The sequence below is a fragment of the Gadus chalcogrammus genome, chromosome 23 (genome assembly GCF_026213295.1).
Source record: "Gadus chalcogrammus isolate NIFS_2021 chromosome 23, NIFS_Gcha_1.0, whole genome shotgun sequence".
Taxonomy (NCBI): domain Eukaryota; kingdom Metazoa; phylum Chordata; class Actinopteri; order Gadiformes; family Gadidae; genus Gadus; species Gadus chalcogrammus.
The window spans coordinates 11,067,651-11,086,344 of record NC_079434.1 but is presented as its reverse complement, the minus strand read 5'-3'; the positions used below and the strand labels follow the sequence as shown (position 1 = coordinate 11,086,344).

The window sequence follows — 18,694 nt, the reverse complement described above, 5'->3', positions numbered from 1 at the left end:
TGAGTGACTGGGGTTAGGGTTAGGGTTGTATATTGTGTATGTGTGTGTGGGGTTTGGTGTGTACCTTTAGCATACAAACCTGCAGCCGAAAAACCTGTAGGCCTACTTACAATCCCCGGTTCCATCCATATGGAACGGTGGAGATACCTGCTCTGGCCCAGCATGGAGCTGCTCTCTTCAGCTGGCACACAGCCAAAGAACAAATACACAATAGATCACGTGCAACATATAATGATAGAATGTAAATGGATTGAATACGGCAAACTGTGATTGTACCGAGCGTTTGTGATCTGAGACTTTTATACCAGCAACCTTAAAGCTGGAACACACATCGGAGAATATAAAAGTTAAACTAAAGCTTTCACTTATATCAACAACTCATTGGATGGAAACATCAGTACCGCCGTTGCTAACCACAAGGTTGCAATGGAGAGTTTGATGAGTGAATAATCAACTAAAGTAACTTTCCCAGAAGCTCCCACAATGACACAGGGTTCGTCTGAAGTTATTTCATCTACCGGCAGACTTCATTAGCTCTCTTTGAATTGCAAATGGTAGAAAATGAAAACCAAAAATAGTGATGCAAACATCAAAATTGTTTGTGCTTGCAATTTCATTTAACCTTGCGGAATAAGCAAAGCATGTGTAGCTGTTATAAGCCAATTCAAATGAAAACACGTGCCATTATTTTTAAAACAATTTATAAAACAATGCACCAAAGAGAAAAACAGGTCATGCTCCGAAGACAACTTATAGCAGGGTGCCCAACCAGTCGATCGCGGTCTACCAGTAGATCGCCGACAGATCCCAAGTCGATCGCGAGGGGTGAAGAAAAAAAAAAAAAAAAATTATTTTTTTTTTAATTTTTTTTTTAATAAAATTAAATTTGCGCGGGACATATACGCGCGGTAGCGCATGTGCTGTTAACAGCAGTTGAAAGCCGTCAACAGTAGTTACACACTCCTAAACGTTGGCATGGCTGAGGGGAAACAAGCTAAGACCTACCATTTTCACCCTGAGTGGGAGGAAGATTATTGATTATCGTTGAGAAGGTGCCGTGCGCAGACGGAATGAAACCCCCACTGAAGTCCGTGTAGGTTCACGATACAACCCCCCCCCCCCCACCCCCGTCAACAATTGTTCTCTACCCCCCCCCCCCACCCCCCCACCCCACCCCCCCCCCCCCCCCCCCCCGCTTGAAGGTAGGTTTGCTGGTAGATCTCGGGAGGTTGGCTACTTGAAAAGTAGATCTTGGGTCAAAAAAGGTTGGGCACCCCTGACTTATAGAAATCAAGTGAGCTATCCCAACTATGGGAACAGCGATTATGACCGAGTTGCATCTTGTTGCAAACCAATCAGTGACAGAGAAGAATTCGATTGGACGTAAAAAGCTGCTGAGGTGACATGATTGTGCATTAAGACAATTGTAACATAATTGTATAGTTGTGTTTGCAGACAGGTTTGCAGTAACCTGTCCACAGCCATGGCTGGTTTTATGCGCAATATTTGATGTCGATATTACATGTAGAATTGGCATATTATTCCAAGGTGATCTATCATAATGCCGTATAGATTAGGTAATGATTCCCCTACTTTAAAAACCCTGAATCATATGTAGGCCTTTTTCTAAAATTTTACATTTGAACCTATAAGCCCAATGGAAAAACAAAGGTAGTGTACCGTTTGTAATTGTAGATAGATAGACAATGTGGTCATGATAGAGGACAACAAAGTCGGCCTGCATAGTTGTATTTATTTCCCGCGCCCAGGAGGTGGAGGGAAGGTCCAACTAATAACGGTCTGAATGCTCACAGGTTTTGTTGGTACTTTTTGTAGCATCAGAATCAGATAAAATACGGTACGAAAATTAACTGTGTTATTTATGTTATCACCGGCCTCAGAAACGACCGCTGAATTTAACAGTGCCCAGATGGCGTTCCCTGAGCCTAAATACAGGGGTGTATTAAGAAGACACTTGTTGCATCAATTGTGTTTTCAAGCAGGTGCTGGCATCACTGAGGTTGTCGCCGAGGTTTCCACTAGAGAAGGGAAATATGCCAACTTACCGTGTGGTCTGGATTCCCCTGTGAACCTGAAAGATGAGGTGTTTGACTGGAAGAAGGAGCAGCAGGAGGTGTTCTTCTATGAAAAGGGAAAGGATTACAACAACCAAGGCCGGGAGGGACAAGACCCCCAGTTCGTGGGCAGGGTTCGCCTTCTTCCAGGGGGGCTGCAGGCCAGTAAAGCCTCTATGATCTTGTCCAGTGTGACCCAGGCAGACAGTGGCGAGCATAAGTGCATCATCCTACTTCCTACGAGACAGACGGATCCGGCTGACTGTAGGTGAGTGAATGGTTCCGGTTCGTTAAAGTCTCTCGCTCTTAGCACTCACCTGCAGCATCTTCAATTTAATTTGATGAATCTTTTTCAAAAAGATTATAAAAAGGAAACTGACCTTTTTATCTTTTTAGAGCGTGTCCCCGATCACGCTCCCCCAAAAATCTGAAAGGCGGGTGAGTTAGATTTCTGCTGATTACCCCCCCTCCCCCCTCTGTACCACAAGGATGAGGGCTTCAGAGGGGAAGGTCTTGGTTCAGGGTCCGGGCAGAGGGGTAGGTGTTGGGTCAGGGTCCAGGTGGGTCCAGGCCGGGGCAGAGGGGTAGGTTTTGGGTCAGGGTCCTGGGCAGAGGGGTAGGTGTTGGGTCAGGGCCGGGGCAAAGGGGTAGGTGTTGGGTCAGGGTCCAGGTGGGTCGGCTAGTAAACTGGGCTTAAGAAAATGTATTTACCTAAGCCAAAAGACGGCAGAACCTAAATACGTTTCTTAGTTTAGTCAGTATGTTACAAATGCAAAATGCTCTTATTGTATGTTGTACTTTGAAAATAGCTCTTGGCATTGTGTAGCATCTTATCCCTAGCTACCTTAGGTGTATACGGGGAATGGGTTAACCTAGCGTTTGTTAGTGCTTGGCACTTGGTTCTATGAACATCCTTACTCTACCGACAGTGATATATATTGTTGTTTCTCCTTCTTCTGACAAATGTGCTTATTGTAAGTCGCTTTGGATAAAAGCGTCTGCTAAACGCCCTGAATGTAAATGACTTAACGCCCTCCTGCTCCGGCTCACAGCGGTGGAGCCTCAGTTGAGGCCGGAGGTCGAAGAGGCTTCCCCGTCCTCCGGCTGGGTGCGGCTGTCCTGCCTCTCCAGCGGAGGCCAGCCGCAACCCAGCGGTCTGGAGTGGCAGACCCCCAACGGAACTGTGATCCCTGCAGAAGAAGCACCGACGGCCGCCTCCTCAGACAGCGACGGCCGCTACTCCATCAGTCAGACGGTGGAGGTGACCGAGCCAGGCAACTACACCTGTCTGGCCCGGCAGCAAGGCGTCCACCCTGCGGTCAGAGACACCATCCGAGTGGTTGGTGAGTGTTTCCAGTCAGCCGTTTTGATGGGATTGTTGAGCACAGAAGCATGTGAATGTGGTAATGGTACTGAGAATAACACTCCTCTCTCCTCTGGTTCAGGCCATCGTGAAGAGGACCTCGGGAATGGAACCTGGGCGGCCATAGGTGTTGTTCTCTCAATTAGGACATTTGGACTTAATCTTTTACTTAGAAAGGAGTCAGCTGAGGTGGTTCGGGCATCTGGTAAGGATGCCCACTGGGTGCCTTCCTTGGGAGGTGTTTCAGGCACGTCCAGTGGGGAGGAGACCTCGGGGAAGACCCAGGACTAGGTGGAGAGATTATATCTCAACACTGGCCTGGGAACGCCTCGGGATCCCCCCGTCAGAGCTGGTCAATGTGGCCCGGGAAAGGGAAGTCTGGGGCCCCCTGCTTGAGCTGCTCCCCCCGCGACCCGACCCCGGATAAGCGGATGACGATGAGGATGAGGAGGAGGACTTAATCTTTCCAACTTTATCAAAAATAAGAACCGTAGCAAAGATGGTCAACAAGCGCTCCCTGATGCTGATAGTTTGGATTGAACAGCCTGCCAGAGGAGCTCAGAACATCACAATCTGTGACCACATTTAAAGAAACCTTAAGACATACCTATTTAATTCGGCTTTCTCCTATTCTATATCTATATTTTTTTCATTGTATTGCTTAGCACCTTGTATTGCAATTTGCACGAAAGGCGCTATATACAGTTTGATTGAGGAGAGACAAATGTCTACGAAGAGTCACGACTGTAGGTCAAGGGGTCAGGAGATATGCTTGCGTCTTTGTCCTGTGTTGTTGGCTTGCAGGATCAAGGGAGTGACGGGACGAATCTATTGTCACACTGTTTCTCTAACTGCCATTTGATGGTATGTGCCTTTTCCCCTGACCCCCTTGGGGTAGTCGAGGAGCTGCGGAGTGGGGGTGCTGGGAGGAGTTGTTTGATCATGCGTGTGTGGCTGACTGAGTGACAGTGTGTTTATGTGTGTGTTGGTGTGAACCAAGATGTTGTATCATGTTTATAGAGTGTATTTCAAAGTTATGTTGAATGTGTCCGTCACACACAAGGGTTTTATAACAGTTTGGGGTCAACATTATCCCAGCCGGAGCGTTGTTGCTTAAGATGCCTGTTGCGTATCTGCCCCTCGGCCTGTGGGCTCTTTGGACCTGCGTTGTGTCGACCTGCGGGTCGGAACTCTCTCTCAGTTGGTGTCGGCGCAACTGAGGAGGTAGAGCGGGTTGGCTGGTAATGACCGAAGGTCGCTGGTTTGATCCCCGGCTCCTCCTAGCTGGGTGTTGAGGTGTCCTTGAGCATGACACCTCACCCTGACTGCTCATGGTTGACACCGCCGTCGGTGTGTGAATGTGTGCATTGACTACACATCTTTATTTTCTAATCTTCTATTACCTTGAAAACAATACAAAATGAAACAAAATCCCACTTGCTTGCAGTTTGCAACATTTGCAACAATGATAAATTGCAATAGCTTACCGCTGTCTGACAAGTTGGGTTAAAATGTAATTCTGCATAAACTGATAGCGGGAAACTAAATCATGTCATAGATTCAACCATTTATTTCATGAAATGGTAATACACAAAGTTGGATTGGGGGATGTGGATTGCAGTAAATCTATTAAACTGTAGAGGAGCTGTCCTCCTCGGCTGACACGATGAGCTGTGAGCTTTTAAAAGTCTCCCAATCCAATTAAGACTGTGCAGGTGTTTTAAATGGACCTTTCCTATGGGTGAGCTAGTCCCAAAAGATCAAAGGGTTGTCGAAATCATTGAAAAATCTCTTACACATGTCGAGTTGAATAGCAAAAAGTCGAGTGAAAATCTCCCAATGGGTCATGAGCGACTGGAGACAACCATTCGCTCATCCAGTTTCCCCCTCTTTATTAGTTATTTTATACAAAGACGATGGTGACAGTAAATATGAAGATTATTAATTATTATATATATTATTATGTGTGCATGACAGTGTTCTGGTGTCTCTCTGACTCAATCAGACCAAAGATGCTCTGGTCTAACCAATCACGTGGACCCATACTGGATACATTTAGACTGTAACCAGTCATCACTGACAAACATGTTCAAGTCAGGTGCATTTCATGGCAGGCCTCTATTACATCTTTCCATAATTGGCCCGCAATCAAAACTCTGGCTGGGATGGTCTCTCTCATCACTCACACATACTGGCTACATACTGGTTACCATTAGTCTCGAGAAGCCAGCCTAAATCTCGGGAGCCCATCTCCGGTTCTACCTTGAGATATTAGACTGGACTGGAACCAACTGTATTTGTGCTGCTTGAGAATTAAGCAAGACGTTTTGAATTCAATTTAAACCACAGATGTACCATTCACTAATTGTTAGCCTTCACAAGACTAGCATGTAGGCCTGTCCAGGGTCAAACATGGTCAAACGCACAGGCATTACGCTATCTTTATTCTGATAATTGGGATTGGCAACAAATAGACTTTTACTTTCAGGTCACATGACCCCATCAAGAGTACCATGGATAAAATAAGAAATAAATAATGCTTAATATGACAACAGAACAATAAAAAAAAGTGATACACAGTAACATTACATGGTAAAATAGGCTTCTTGGTTCCATTTCTGCTCAAGTGCTCTGGGTGTTTTTACAAGGGAGTCGCTGCAAACAGGAGGCAGAAATGAATGCATGCTTTTGTAAAACTACCTCTGATGTTTGCCTGTACAAACTCTGCATTTGGAGATATATAGATATAGAGAGATAGATATCCCTAGATAAATATATATTGATCTGTACATAGATATATATCTACACACCTATCTTTATCTAGATCTAGATAGATGTAAATATATGAGAACATCAGGTCACACTGGGTCGGCATGGTCAAGCACAATGATCCAGTCAATGGAGGACCACGTTAACCCTGATAACTGGCTTACACTCACTAATACATTGGCTAGCCTTTTTAAATGACACATATGGGATAAAAGTATTGGCCTCAGTTCATGATTGCTTTGGCCCTGCTTAAGAGACATAAAATGCTCCAGTAAAAGGTCAGGCGTGGTGAGCCTAAAAACCTAAATTCATGTAAGCGTGAGCAGTTTCCACCGAACGGAACGAGTCCAGCATCACATGACCAATGGACATACCTTATATGACACGACCACTCCCCCGGATCCCACCGAGTCTGGAATAGATACAACGGAACCGCAAAGAAGCCCCCCCCACCCCCCCCACCCCCCAGCCGGATCCAGGTCCCCCTTCAGCCCAGACCGACCCACTTCAGCGAGGAGCAGCTCTGAGTACACTGGCCCCAAGGTCACACACAAACATAAAAACAAGGTCCCGGGAAAGGTCCATCCCCCAATACCACCCAAAGGCTTTGGCGACGCAGACAGGCCCTAGCCGTCCAGGGGCTTGCCCAGGTACACCATGGTGACCTCTGTGTTGCCGTACACGGCCGACACGGCTGGGAACAGGCAGGCTTTGGGCAGTCCACGGAACGCCACGCCCAGGAACTCAAAACCCCTTTCGAAGGCCAGCGTCTTGTCGTCCATGTCCAGGATCACCCGTATCCTCTCGCCGATCTGTTGGCACACAAGACAGGAGGAACCTCAGAGGCAGGCTATACAGAGAGCATGCCCCTTAGAGGCCGGCTATACACAGACAGGAGGCCCCTTAGAGGTAGGCTATACACAGAGAGCATGCCCCTTAGAGGTAGGCTATACACAGACAGGAGGCCCCTTAGAGGTAGGCTATACACAGACAGGAGGCCCCTTAGAGGTAGGCTATACAGACAGGAGGCCCCTTAGAGGCCAGCTATACACAGACAGGAGGCCCCTTAGAGGTAGGCTATACACAGAGAGCATGCCCCTTAGAGGCCGGCTATACAGACAGGAGCCACCTTAGAGGAAGCCTCTACACAGACAGGAGGGACCTTATGTCGCTTTTCCACCGGCAGGTACGCTTCGGACCCAGCCCGCCTCAGCCCAGTAGTGAGGGTGCGGTATAGGCAAGCTCAGTTACGGCTCGCGTTTCCAACGCCGACAGTACCCTTATGGTAGGGCGGAGTTTAAGCGGGATGGCAATAGCCGCGGCAGCTACGTAAGCATTGTGACCTTATAGCAGTCTGACACAGTGTAGCCTGCTAATAACCCCAATAGTATAGTACTGCGTTCGAGGTGTGACTGTGTGATCTGCAGCTAGTGAGCTACCTGGTACTTTGGTGCGTTGTTGCACTGAGGGAAGTTGCCGTTGACTTGACCGTTGTGTAGCAGGTTGTTGTCCACGAGGTTCCAGCCCCAGCTTTGGTCGTCACTGCCCAGCAGAGCCACGTAGCCCTGGCATTGCATGTTCGCCCTCTTCGTGGCCAGTCCGATCACCGCCACGGTTCCCAGGGGCCCCTCCCACCAGATCTCCCAGGCGTGACGCCCCTCGGAGAAGCCAATCTTGCCGCGGGCGCCGTCGGTGCTCTGGGCGATGGGGTTTCGGTGGAGGGTGAAGCCATTCTTCTTGACGTAAACGTTGCGGGAGCAGTCGTGGGTGCTAAGAGCATGTTGGTAGGACTTGAGCTGGAGATTTCCAGAGACACAAAGCAATGGTTTGAGAATGACACTAGTTGCAACACATGATAAATGTTTATATTGGAAAGATGTAATCCAAAAGAAAAAGGAGTCGATTAGGCTATGCCCTCTTCTTTGCTCTTCAGTTCTATTCATATGTTATACAAGTTATACAAGTATGCCAGCCCCTTTAGGGGAAATACATCATGTTTATTGACTTTGTCATAACATTAGTCAAAAGAGTATATTGAAGTTATTGTCTAATATGGCAGAGTTCTCTGATTCTGGATCATCTCTGTGAGCAAAGTAAGGAGCTCGGGAATCAATTGGACGCAAGACGGAGCCAGCCATCCCTGATAATAACAAGCTATGTGAGTTACATACATGCACAGTGTCAGGTACAAAAGTACAAAGGGAAAGTTAGAAGAGGAAACACGGCAGAAGCCCAACATATATATTGATCCATCGCTATTGATGTCAAGATTAATCTTCCATCCAGCATTCTTACAGAGATGTACAATATTTGGTGGTGCTAAATCTGTTTACAATCTTTGCTAAACAGTTGAAACACACATCCTTATTAGAAAGTCGTGCAGGCGCTATCCGAGGTAATCAAACTATTCCTGTGTCTAGCAGTTGAATGATGCTCGGTTGGTAAACATACCTTCCCCTTGTACGTAGGCAGGTTGCACAGAATGTCAGATCGAAGCGCCTCTTCACTCAGAGAGCGAGCGCAAAGACTGCGCCACACTTCGCTGTTTTCGTCGGCGAGAGTGGTATTCCAGTGCCAACACACTAACGAGCATTGCATTAAATCAGGCAAGTCCAAATATGAAAAGATATGTTCAAGAACCCGGCCAGGCAACCTGCCAGCCACCCCGGTACATCCACCCACTGTAACATAGGAAGAGCCGGCGGAGCTACAGCTAGCTGCCGCAGCTGCGCCTATGCAAGAGGACGCACCTACAGCGGCCGCTCCCGACATTATTTGACTTAATGACGATATATGCCGATACGCTATACTCATCTATGCCATATAAAAATTACAAACATGCATAAAGTGCCAGAGTTTGGTCATTGTGTGGCAAAATTGCGCATAGGTTGCGGTAAAAACACAACAATCTGGACCCTGCCCAATTTAATGGCTGAAAGGAAGCGATGCATCAAGGTCCTGGAAGAGGAAAGATGGGAGTTGAAAAAAATAAGAAAAAAACGCTCCTCAACACGTACCAAGCTTTGTCATTTTTTAAATACGTTTTAAAGGCGTTTTGGAATCAATCTGCAAGTTAGAGTAGATTGTTACTGATTTTTTTTATTTTTTTTAAGGTATCGCTTTGTTTAAAACAGCCTTTCAGCTGCCAGGAATATACAGTTTACAATGAATCTCCGTAAATCCAAATTGTTCAGATGAGGTCTAGTTTACGATGTTGATAGCTGTAAAAAAAAAAAAAAGAGTATTATATTTATAGAATTATAAATGTTTGATTTAAAAGTGAATTTAATTATATAGCAAAACGAAATAATAAGAAGACAATGACGCGTTGTCTGTCGTCACGTGACCAAACCGTCGGAAGTGACGCGCATTGCTCAAAAGAGTTGAGCGAGCTCTGGAACCAAAACATCAGGATCAAGATCAAGAGGTTGACAAGCAGACACAGGCACAGCCAAAGCAGCACACCTTAAGGCACGTTCAACTGGATTATAATCATATTTAGGTAATTAAGATGTATTAATCTATGTTATGTTATTGTATGCCACAACATAATGACTTGATGGGGTGACACACGGTCAGGTGAATGTTTTGCCACACTCCGCGGCCCGACGCTGGCCCCATATATCTGGTCACAACCAAGTGTAGTCCTACAATCGGTTCAAATGCACACATTTTTATACATCATAACGTGCTATATATGCTAATTTGGCTTGCGTAAACAACGGACTGACCTAACCGTCCAAAACCTTTGTTAGCTAGCTAGTAGCTTGTTAACTGTGATGCGTCAATTATTGTGTGTGTGCGTGTACACTTAGTATTTCCAGTCCGTTCAGGTCATACAAAATAGGATTGTCATTAAACTGATCTTGACCTAAAATTGTCTGGCATCCACCCCATCAATATGTCGATATTTATTGGGCTTATTTATTCGATTCTCTCTTGAATATGTCCCTCTTTAAAATTAGAAGCAATGATTCTTTTGTGTAGAACTATTCTTGGGTTTGACGTAGAAACGAAACCATTTTTTTGCGTTCATAACACATTGATGCATCCATTACATTTTGTCTTTTCCTGATTATACACATTATCATCTCTGTCACCTATTGATTTAAAGGTCCCATGGCATGCTACTTTATGGATGCTTTAATATAGATATTAGTAGGCCCCAACCGCAGTATTTGAAGTCGTTCTTGAAATTCAGCCGTGGTGCAGATTTACAGCCACTACGAGCCAGTTGCACATTGAGCTTTCTCCAAATACACCGTTTAGGTGTCTGTAGCTTTAATGCAAATGAGGAGTTGAGAGGCGAGTCAAGGAGGAGGATGGGGGTGTGGCCCTGAGCAGCTTTCGGCCACGGTACCAAGCGCTCTGTTTACAGTGGTGTATGGCGAGGCACACACAGCCTTTCGCCGTGTTCTGTTAATATTCTAGAACGCACGGGAGTCCTAGAGCTCTATATCTAAATAATATCATATTATACATGGATATCTATATCATAGAATATATATTATCGGGGCCAAAAGCTGTGTGCGCCTCCAGATGATATTATGAATCTCAAACGACCGCGTAGGGTTCTCCGACGTCTCTGGTTCTTCCACGTCCACATCAACCTGAAGTAGACTGAACCTAGACATGGAGGAGAAAGGGATTGTTGACCGAGGTTGTCTCCCGCCGGAGCCTCGCTGCCGAGAGACCACCGCCTCGGCAGCGGTCAGCACTTAGGCGCCACCGCCTCCTGCAGCGCTGAGGCGGGAAGCGGGGCTCAAGTCGTGGTTCTTGTACTTCAGGGAGTCAAATCCAAGGTTCCTTTCCCCCAATTAATTCTCAACCATGGCTGAGATAACCCCCACTACGAGTCTTGTTGTGGAAATACCAGAGACGAGAGTCTGAAGTGTTATGTGCCATAACACCAACAGCGTGTACAACATTTGCGTTAAAGTCCTGGAGCTCTATATATCTAAATAATATCATATAATACATAGATATCTATATCATATAATACATATCATCATTATCATATTATAAGCTGTGTGCGCCTCCAGACGATATTATGAATCACAAACGACTTTATTGGGTTCTCCCACGTCTCTGGTTCTTCCACATCAATCTGAAGTAGACTGAACCGCGCGCTGCCTACTGCTGACTGCCCGCTGCCGGTCAGTGGGGCTTCGCGGTGGTGGTGCCTCGCGGCAACCGGCGGCAGGCAGCATGTCACAGTTCATACTTCAGGGAGTCAAAGCCAAAGTTCTGACCTTGTTATTTTCCTTTCGCAGGGCTTGTCTTTCAGCCAAAATAATGAACCCTGTTTACAACCCTGCACAACCAGGGGTCCCCTATGCCAACCAAAAGGGTATTGCCTACCCAGGTAAGATACTCTTTGTTGTGTGACTGTCTATACACGTTTATTGTGGTACATAGAAAAAGCTGTGTGGTTTCTCCACAGATTTCCTGCAGTTGATTGCAGTAGTTATTCTCATTAATCTGTCATAATTTCTCTCTTTTTTTTTCTCTGTTCTAATCATGGAAGCTGGGTTTCCTGTTGGATATGCCCCAGCATACACTCCCGGTTTGTATCCAGGGGCCAACCCAGCCTTTCACCCAGGTAAGGACGAGGGAAGGTCACTTCTCAGCTTGCAAGGCCCTGCCCACCACATAGTGTATATGGTTGTCACCAAACTGATTTCTCACAGAGTGCCAGTATGCAGAATGATGCAATTAAATACTGCATCCTGCGTCTTATGTCAGAGGTAAATCACGATACATATGTGAGGAATTTTATTTTTGTATTTTATTTTAATAGACACAATTGTCCAGTGCTGGTTCAGTGGAGAAAATCCACAGACAAATTGTTTCACATGTTTCTTCTCAATCAATCAATCAAGTAGTCGGACAAAAGGAGAAGAGTAGTCAGTTGAAAATCAAGCATTTAAAAACGAATGAGCAGGCTTGTACACATTTCATACCTACCGCAGACCGTGCCAAACTATTAAGTCTCACTTGTCAAAGCTGTGCCATTAATAAAACGTGGCAAGGTGAAGTGTTATTCTGAAGAATGCACACATGTTAAGTGCAATTGGACCTACTTAAGAGCTCAGGGCATGTACAACATATGACCTTTACAGCCAGATACGATCGGTCATCTAGAACCCTCTCTCATTCATTATTACATTATCAGCATTGTTCTCATAAAATTACATTTTCTTTTAAGGAGTTTTGGGGAAATATTAGTCATATTCAACAGCATAAAAAAAGACGGTAATATTTGACAGCGGATACAGTAGCAAAATACATATATTAGTATTGTGTTACAAGCTTTACCTAGAGTATAGCCACTACTTTCGACTGTCGTTATTATTCAGATAATGTAATTTAAGGTATAACTGATTTATAATGGAAACGCTGACTCATATACTGTGCACGATGGGTCACAGAAAGGTGCCAAGACTCCAAAATAAAGATTAATTTAGCACAGCTGGAAAGCAGCTATTCATAGTAGTGAACCATGCTATAGACTTAGCTATTGTTTACTCTACAGAGGTATCGGACAATGCTCAGCTTTTGGTGAATGCTATTATCTACAACAAAGAATAAGTTATGTAATGAGGACCTGGTAGGGCGACTTGAGACGCGTACAAGAGGAGAGGACATCTACTTGGAGATATCAAGTCTCCATAACCATCCACAAACGCTCCTTGGCCGAAATGTAACACAGTTTTCTCTCTTTGCTCCAGACGCAAAGAGGATGTACATTGATTGATAAACGCATGCTATTATACCGTACTAGAAGAAGAGAGCAAGTTATAGTCTCCTGATGGTCACAGTTGACATGTTGATTGAATGCACCACGAAAAGGATTAGAATCTAGGAACGTTCCCTCCAATAATCAGAGGGGCCGCTGGGAATGTACCATGCGGCTGGCTTCACCGGGATGATGACCTTTTTATTTCTAAATGACATCATTAACTTAGTTTGGGCCCTTTTTTGTTTGAACCTGTGACGTTTCTTCCCTCCGCCGTCAGGCTACGCTGCACCGTTTAAAATGTCCCCCAGCACGGGCGCGGTTCCCCCTTACTCCACGGCACACAACCCCTACCATGCAGCCGTCTACCCCATGAGGAACACCTACCCCCAGCAGAACCCCTATGCACAGGTCAGTTCGGACAGAGGGAGGACTACTTCTTCAATGAACAAAGAATTGACCGTAGTACCATGGAAACTAGTATTCAAATTAAATCACTATTGGTGCTGTGCACTGCCAACCGGGCCCATGTTACCGTGCTGTGCAGTGCAGTGTTTCCCCTCCTTTGTATAGCCTAATGCGTTCTCCAGGTGGCTCTATCAACAGGGCGAGTCCAACCGTTTATATAGCCTGTAAGTAATTATATTAAGTACATAGGTATATCCTCAGTTTTAGCCTTTATTATTATTTTACAGTTGACTAATGACTAAGATCATCGTCTGCTACTATCAAATGTTGTGCCCATCAATTCTTTTTTCTGTTGATAGATCACCCTCTAGTGTACATTTGGGGTAATGACACCCTGTTAGATAGGTTTCACAGACAAACTTTACCCTTCCACATACATTTAGTTTATTTCTATTAGGATTATTTGTTCCTATAAATTGTTTTTGTTTTCTTCTGCCTGTTGAACCAGGCACTGATGCCATCACAACAGCAAGGCGCTTATTACACACAGCCGTTCTATGCCCCGCAACCACATGTCATCCATCACACGACAGTGGTACAACCCAATGGCATGCCGGCTACCATGTATGCCCCTCAAATCCCCCAGCCCCGCCATAATGGTGGCGTTGCCATGGGGATGATGGCCGGGACTACCATGGCCATGTCAGCCGGTGAGCATACGTGACTTGTAGCTTATTTTCTGCTACCCGGCCTCATTAGCAATGGTCGTGTTTTAAGAATAACCCGTTTTTATCATTTAATTTGTTCTGTTTATTGGCATTATGAAGTCAAGTTTAACCAGCCCAGCGCAGCCCTATTCTGAATGCCAATCTTTCATCTGCGAATGGAAGACTTTGAATGTGTGCTCTGATTCACAGGAACTTTGTTGACCACCCATTCTCCAGCTGGGGTCCAGCCCCACCAGGTCACCTACCGCCCACCCGGCACTCCCACCTACAGTTACGTGCCACAACAGTGGTGAATGAACAGTAGAGTAAGTCCGCTTCACTATCGTCGCACACCAGTGGTGAATAAACATTAGTGAATCACCTTCACTTACGTGCCACCACAGTGGTGCATGGACAGTAGCGTTGGTCAGCTAGTTGCATGCCAACCCGGTGGTGAATGACCAGCAGTCCATTCTGCTGGCCGCCAGCTGCCATTTTTTCCTCCATGATATTGCATTCCAAATCTCTATTCATGCTGCATATTTTCTTCTCTCCCCAGGTCACAGAATCGTAGATATGTATTCACACACTCTTTTTTTTTTTGGGGGGTAAAGACCTGAAGTTCCAGTGTCCTATACCAGTTGATTTTCTACCAGCATAATGTGAGCCAGAATCACAGTCATGTGCCCTCTAACCGGGCTGATGAAGAGGCCCACAGCCACGGCCGTAGCAGGCGGAGAGATGGCTGCTAATCTTATGGCACTATATAACCTGCTGCATATCATCCCAGATCTCCATGCTCACTGACCTACTGTTTTTATTGGAGGTTTTCTAAGTGGATCTTTTAAATAAAAAAAGAGCGCTTGGATTAATATTATTTTGGTTTTCAGATTCATATACCCTTTACCATGTTGGATGCATGTGTGTGTGTGTATAGGTATATGCAGTTAATGCTTGTTCAACTTCCCTTCTGTGGCAGATGCAAAAGCAACAAAAGGCCTAAATCCAAAGGAACTAGTAATACAATAAGTCACAGAAATGCCAAGGGTCAAATGCGAACGTGAGACAAGGAAGAGTGATTTGCTCATTTAGTGCGATAATGTGTCTGGAGAAAAGAGTCCTCGCTGTCACTCTTAGTGATGCCAGGTGTGTGGATCCTCCCTGCAGGATGCCATATTATGCATTTTGTCGCATCTTATATATTTATTTTACTATTTTAGGAATGATGGAAGTTGGAGTTTGTGCCTGCTCTTGTTAATGCCCATTCTGAAACATTATCTGACTTTTTTTTTTATTTCGATTTGTTTTGATTATTTATATTTGTATTGTGGATCTTCAATGTTGCCTCAGTCACCTGAGTTCAGTTGTTATGTATGTTGTTATTTTGGTTCTTGTTTTGTATTGTAAAGACCAAAAATAGAATAAAAATTACACTTACCAATAATTATATTAAACTGTTCAACCATTTGTTATTTGTTGAAGCGGTTATTGGTATACATGGATGAATTATAATAATGTCAGGTTTGCCAGGCTGGTCGTATTGGGCATCAGTTAGATCGCCGCAGTGTGCACAGCACAGAACTAGGTGCAGGCACCGGTTGGGTGCAGCGTAGCCTACTTAGCCGAAACACTGACTCTGCCCCCCCATCGCCCCTCTACACACAACTAAGATACACCAGTGCCTGAAAAAACAACAACACGTGAATGAATGCGTCACATCTGGGCATCATTCCCGGTGGGCCTGAACACTGATTGTATCGAGTCGAAATCGCTGTGTACGACGACATCAGTTGACAGCCCATGCAAACACGCCAGACTACAGGGGGACCTATAAACGGACTATTACCCATCACTCTCTGTGTATTTCAAAATCAACCAATTTGAAGCAAGACTTGCGGAAATTGTGAGAGATTATGCGCATTTGTATGACCGTTCACGCAGGGACTATAATGACAAGGAAATAGTGGGAAACTCCTGGAGACATTTCTGTGAAGATGGACGGTAAGGATCCCAACAAGGCTAAGTGGAGGAGGCTGCGCGACAAATTCATCAAAGCAACGAAGAGGACGAAAAGTGGTGGTCGCGATGACAAAAAAATCCCCAAGTTGTAGGCCTACATTGTATCGTCATGAATGGATCGATTTGTACAACCCCCGACAGAGTGCGACTGCGCCTGTTGCATCCGAAGCTCGACAAAGAGTGCAGTGCAGCGGAAAAAACGAAGAAGGAATGAGGACGACCCCATCCCAAAGATAGATGTGGAACCCCTGAATGACCGGACGACATCCATATGGTCATCCCCCAATGTACAAGAGCGCTATGTGCAGCACATAACGGATTTCATGACGCGACAAGGACGCTGATGCTGATGCCGATATGTGCAGCGAGAAGTTGTGTTTCCTAAGTTTTGGTTTCCGATCTTACAGTAACCAAAAATGAATCAAATGTTAAGAACACTTTCTGGTCCCTTTTCTTTTTATTACTGTTATTTATTTTTGGTTATTGTAAGACCTGTTAGTTAATTTGCTGCATACCCAAGTTCAAGTCTTGTTTTATGATGGTGTTTTTTTCAAACATAAAGTTATTGTGGGACTATAATATTGTAAGGTTCACCCCACGATGGTGCAGCGTTGAATAAACAGGCGATGTCTGGCTTGCAATCCTTCTCTTTATTTAGCAAATACAACGGTTATCTCCGACCACTGTTGGCCCTGACCACGCCGTACCTCCAGCCGTTACAACTCCAACAGCAACGTCACTTCCGGACCCTCCCTCACGTTGTGAGCCCTCTACCAGAGCGTCAACCACCGTCTTTGCTTCCTGATCTGGTATTGCGTACACCTCAGGCCATTTTGTAAAATATTCCATGGCGACCAAAACGGTTGCCTGCGTCAGTGCAGGGAAATGGGCCCATGACATCCACAGCTACTCTTTCCATGGGAGCCCCCAACGCCTGTAGTTGTGAGCGGGACTGATCTGGGGGGCCCTTGTAGGCCGCGCAGAGGTCGCAGCGGCGGCAAAAGTCCTCTACGTCCCTTCTGACCCACCCCCAGTAAAACCCCTGACGATGCCGGCGGAGTGTTTTTGCTCCTGCGGTCCCTTGGGATGCTCTCAGCACAGCGTCTCTCAGTGAACTGGGGAATGTCACCTGCCACCTTTCTTCTCCAGTAGGAGGTTCCTTCCAGGCTCTTTGCAGTACTCCATCCCTCACTCTCAGCGCCTCAAACCTAGTCCACATGCCTTGCGTTGCAGTGGAGATCCCAGGCACCTCCTCCCAGGGTGGTCTCTGTCCTGCCTCAACCCACTGTCACACCGGTTGTCTGTCCATGTCCTGCTCCTGTTGTGTCTGCCACTCGGCTGCGTCGACCATCTGCGTTCCGCAGCATACTAGTCCGGCCCTCTCGTGCATGGGGCATGTCTCCTCCTCGATACGGAGCTCTCTCTCACGCGCTTCTCTCCGCTCACAGTACTGGCACCCTCCAAGTGCGTAGGGGCGGCGGGACAAGGCATCGGCGTTGCCGTGGCTGGCTCCGGCCCTTTGTACCACTGTGAAGACATAGGACTGCAGCGTTTCAAACCAGCGTGCAACTTGGCCCTCTGGTTCTCTGAAGGACATCAGCCACTGCAGTGCCGAATGATCTGTCCTGACAGTGAAGGGCCGGCCACACAGGTAGTACTTGAAGTGCTTTATTGCCGCCACCATGGCGAGGAGCTCTCGGCGTGTGATGCAGTAGCGGCTCTCAGCCTTGTTGAAGGTTTTGCTGAAATACGCCACCACTCTCTTCCCCTCTGGCCCCGCCTGAGCCAGCACTGCACCCATGCCCACGTCGCTGGCATCCGTGTCAAGAGTAAACTGCAACCCGGGGTCCGGGGGGGTGAGGAAGGGGGGCCTCCGTCAGTGACTTCTGGAGGGTGTTGAAGGCTTGTTGGCACTGTGGCGTCCACGTGAAGTCCCTGTCCTTATGCAGCAGGTGATGCATGGGGGCAGCTGTGCTGGATACACCTCGCACAAACCTCCTGTAATATGAGGCCTGTAATATTTTTTGAATATTTTTCGCAATTTCCCGGATTTTTTTGCAAATTCCCGCAATTTTTGCAAGTTCCTGCAATTTCAAAAAAAAATTGCATAAATATGCCGCATAATTCATCGCACTTTTTAAGAAAACGTGCCGCATAATCAAGGATTTTTGGCCGCAATAAGCACAAAAAAACGCCACATTTTTCCAGAGGGACCGCTCTTTGCTGCGCAAAGCATGTTTTAGAAATCAGCACCTAGTTGTCACACAAGCTATTTTTGATTTTTCCAATATGGAAGGGGGGTAAATGCAGTGAAAAAATGTACGCACAGTGCGATCAGGATTAGGACCGATGCATATGTCGGGCTAGGCCTATTCAATTGTGTTTTAAAATCTTTAGCATTCAAATTATTGCAGTCTATTCTTTTCGTAGGCTACTCTCCTGTTGGCCTTGATGGGGAGATATTTTAACGCTTTTTAACCCCATTTTCCTGCAACATTTCTGCGTCTCCCTCAATACGGAGCCCATTTCAGCAACGTGTCAGTAGTCAGTGACAATCCTACGAACGTCGTGAGTGCAGTGAACGCGCGTTCATGTTAAGAGGAGTTTCGGGTAA

At 46.0% G+C, this 18,694-nt stretch overlaps 3 protein-coding genes across 4 annotated transcripts; 2 read left to right on the top strand and 1 right to left on the bottom strand.

The window, feature by feature from the left end:
- Positions 1-1,930: 1,930 nt before the first annotated feature.
- LOC130377668 (uncharacterized) lies at positions 1,931-6,734 on the top strand. Its single transcript, XM_056584823.1, has 4 exons — positions 1,931-2,343; positions 2,472-2,513; positions 3,128-3,349; positions 6,677-6,734. Exons 1-4 carry the CDS (start codon positions 1,931-1,933, stop codon positions 6,732-6,734), a joined length of 735 nt encoding a protein of 244 aa, XP_056440798.1.
- On the bottom strand, positions 5,020-9,167 carry fbxo45 (F-box protein 45). Its single transcript, XM_056584110.1, has 3 exons — positions 8,659-9,167; positions 7,647-8,003; positions 5,020-7,019 (listed from the first exon to the last, which is right to left on the bottom strand). The coding sequence occupies exons 1-3, from the start codon at positions 9,019-9,021 to the stop codon at positions 6,834-6,836; spliced, it is 906 nt and encodes a 301-aa protein (XP_056440085.1). The 5' UTR covers positions 9,022-9,167; the 3' UTR covers positions 5,020-6,833.
- A 404-nt stretch (positions 9,168-9,571) lies between these two features.
- fam168b (family with sequence similarity 168 member B) lies at positions 9,572-16,703 on the top strand. 2 transcript variants are annotated; one of them, XM_056584112.1, is made up of 7 exons: positions 9,572-9,678; positions 11,481-11,572; positions 11,735-11,809; positions 13,227-13,357; positions 13,863-14,064; positions 14,272-14,387; positions 14,621-16,703. In XM_056584112.1, exons 2-6 carry the CDS (start codon positions 11,503-11,505, stop codon positions 14,373-14,375), a joined length of 582 nt encoding a protein of 193 aa, XP_056440087.1. In that variant the 5' UTR covers positions 9,572-9,678; positions 11,481-11,502; the 3' UTR covers positions 14,376-14,387; positions 14,621-16,703. The 2 variants fall into 2 exon arrangements, with proteins under 2 accessions (XP_056440087.1, XP_056440086.1); XM_056584111.1 differs by having other exon boundaries at positions 9,578-9,709; positions 14,621-16,702.
- The last annotated feature ends 1,991 nt before the right edge of the window (positions 16,704-18,694 follow it).

What these genes read in the sequence shown, in the direction of transcription:
- fam168b (XM_056584112.1), top strand. Translation starts at nt 11,503, where the DNA reads ATGAACCCTGTTTACAACCCTGCACAACCAGGGGTCCCCTATGCCAAC. An exon ending in AAAGGGTATTGCCTACCCAG is followed by an intron (nt 11,573 to 11,734) that starts GTAAGATACTCT and finishes TAATCATGGAAG; the next exon opens with CTGGGTTTCCTGTTGGATAT. An exon ending in TACCATGGCCATGTCAGCCG is followed by an intron (nt 14,065 to 14,271) that starts GTGAGCATACGT and finishes TCTGATTCACAG; the next exon opens with GAACTTTGTTGACCACCCAT.
- fbxo45 (XM_056584110.1), bottom strand. Translation starts at nt 9,021, where the DNA reads ATGAGTATAGCGTATCGGCATATATCGTCATTAAGTCAAATAATGTCG. An exon ending in TGCCTACGTACAAGGGGAAG is followed by an intron (nt 8,004 to 8,658) that starts GTATGTTTACCA and finishes GGAAATCTCCAG; the next exon opens with CTCAAGTCCTACCAACATGC. An exon ending in ACAACGCACCAAAGTACCAG is followed by an intron (nt 7,020 to 7,646) that starts GTAGCTCACTAG and finishes GTGTGCCAACAG; the next exon opens with ATCGGCGAGAGGATACGGGT.
- LOC130377668 (XM_056584823.1), top strand. Translation starts at nt 1,931, where the DNA reads ATGGCGTTCCCTGAGCCTAAATACAGGGGTGTATTAAGAAGACACTTG. An exon ending in ACGGATCCGGCTGACTGTAG is followed by an intron (nt 2,344 to 2,471) that starts GTGAGTGAATGG and finishes TTATCTTTTTAG; the next exon opens with AGCGTGTCCCCGATCACGCT. An exon ending in CCCAAAAATCTGAAAGGCGG is followed by an intron (nt 2,514 to 3,127) that starts GTGAGTTAGATT and finishes TCCGGCTCACAG; the next exon opens with CGGTGGAGCCTCAGTTGAGG.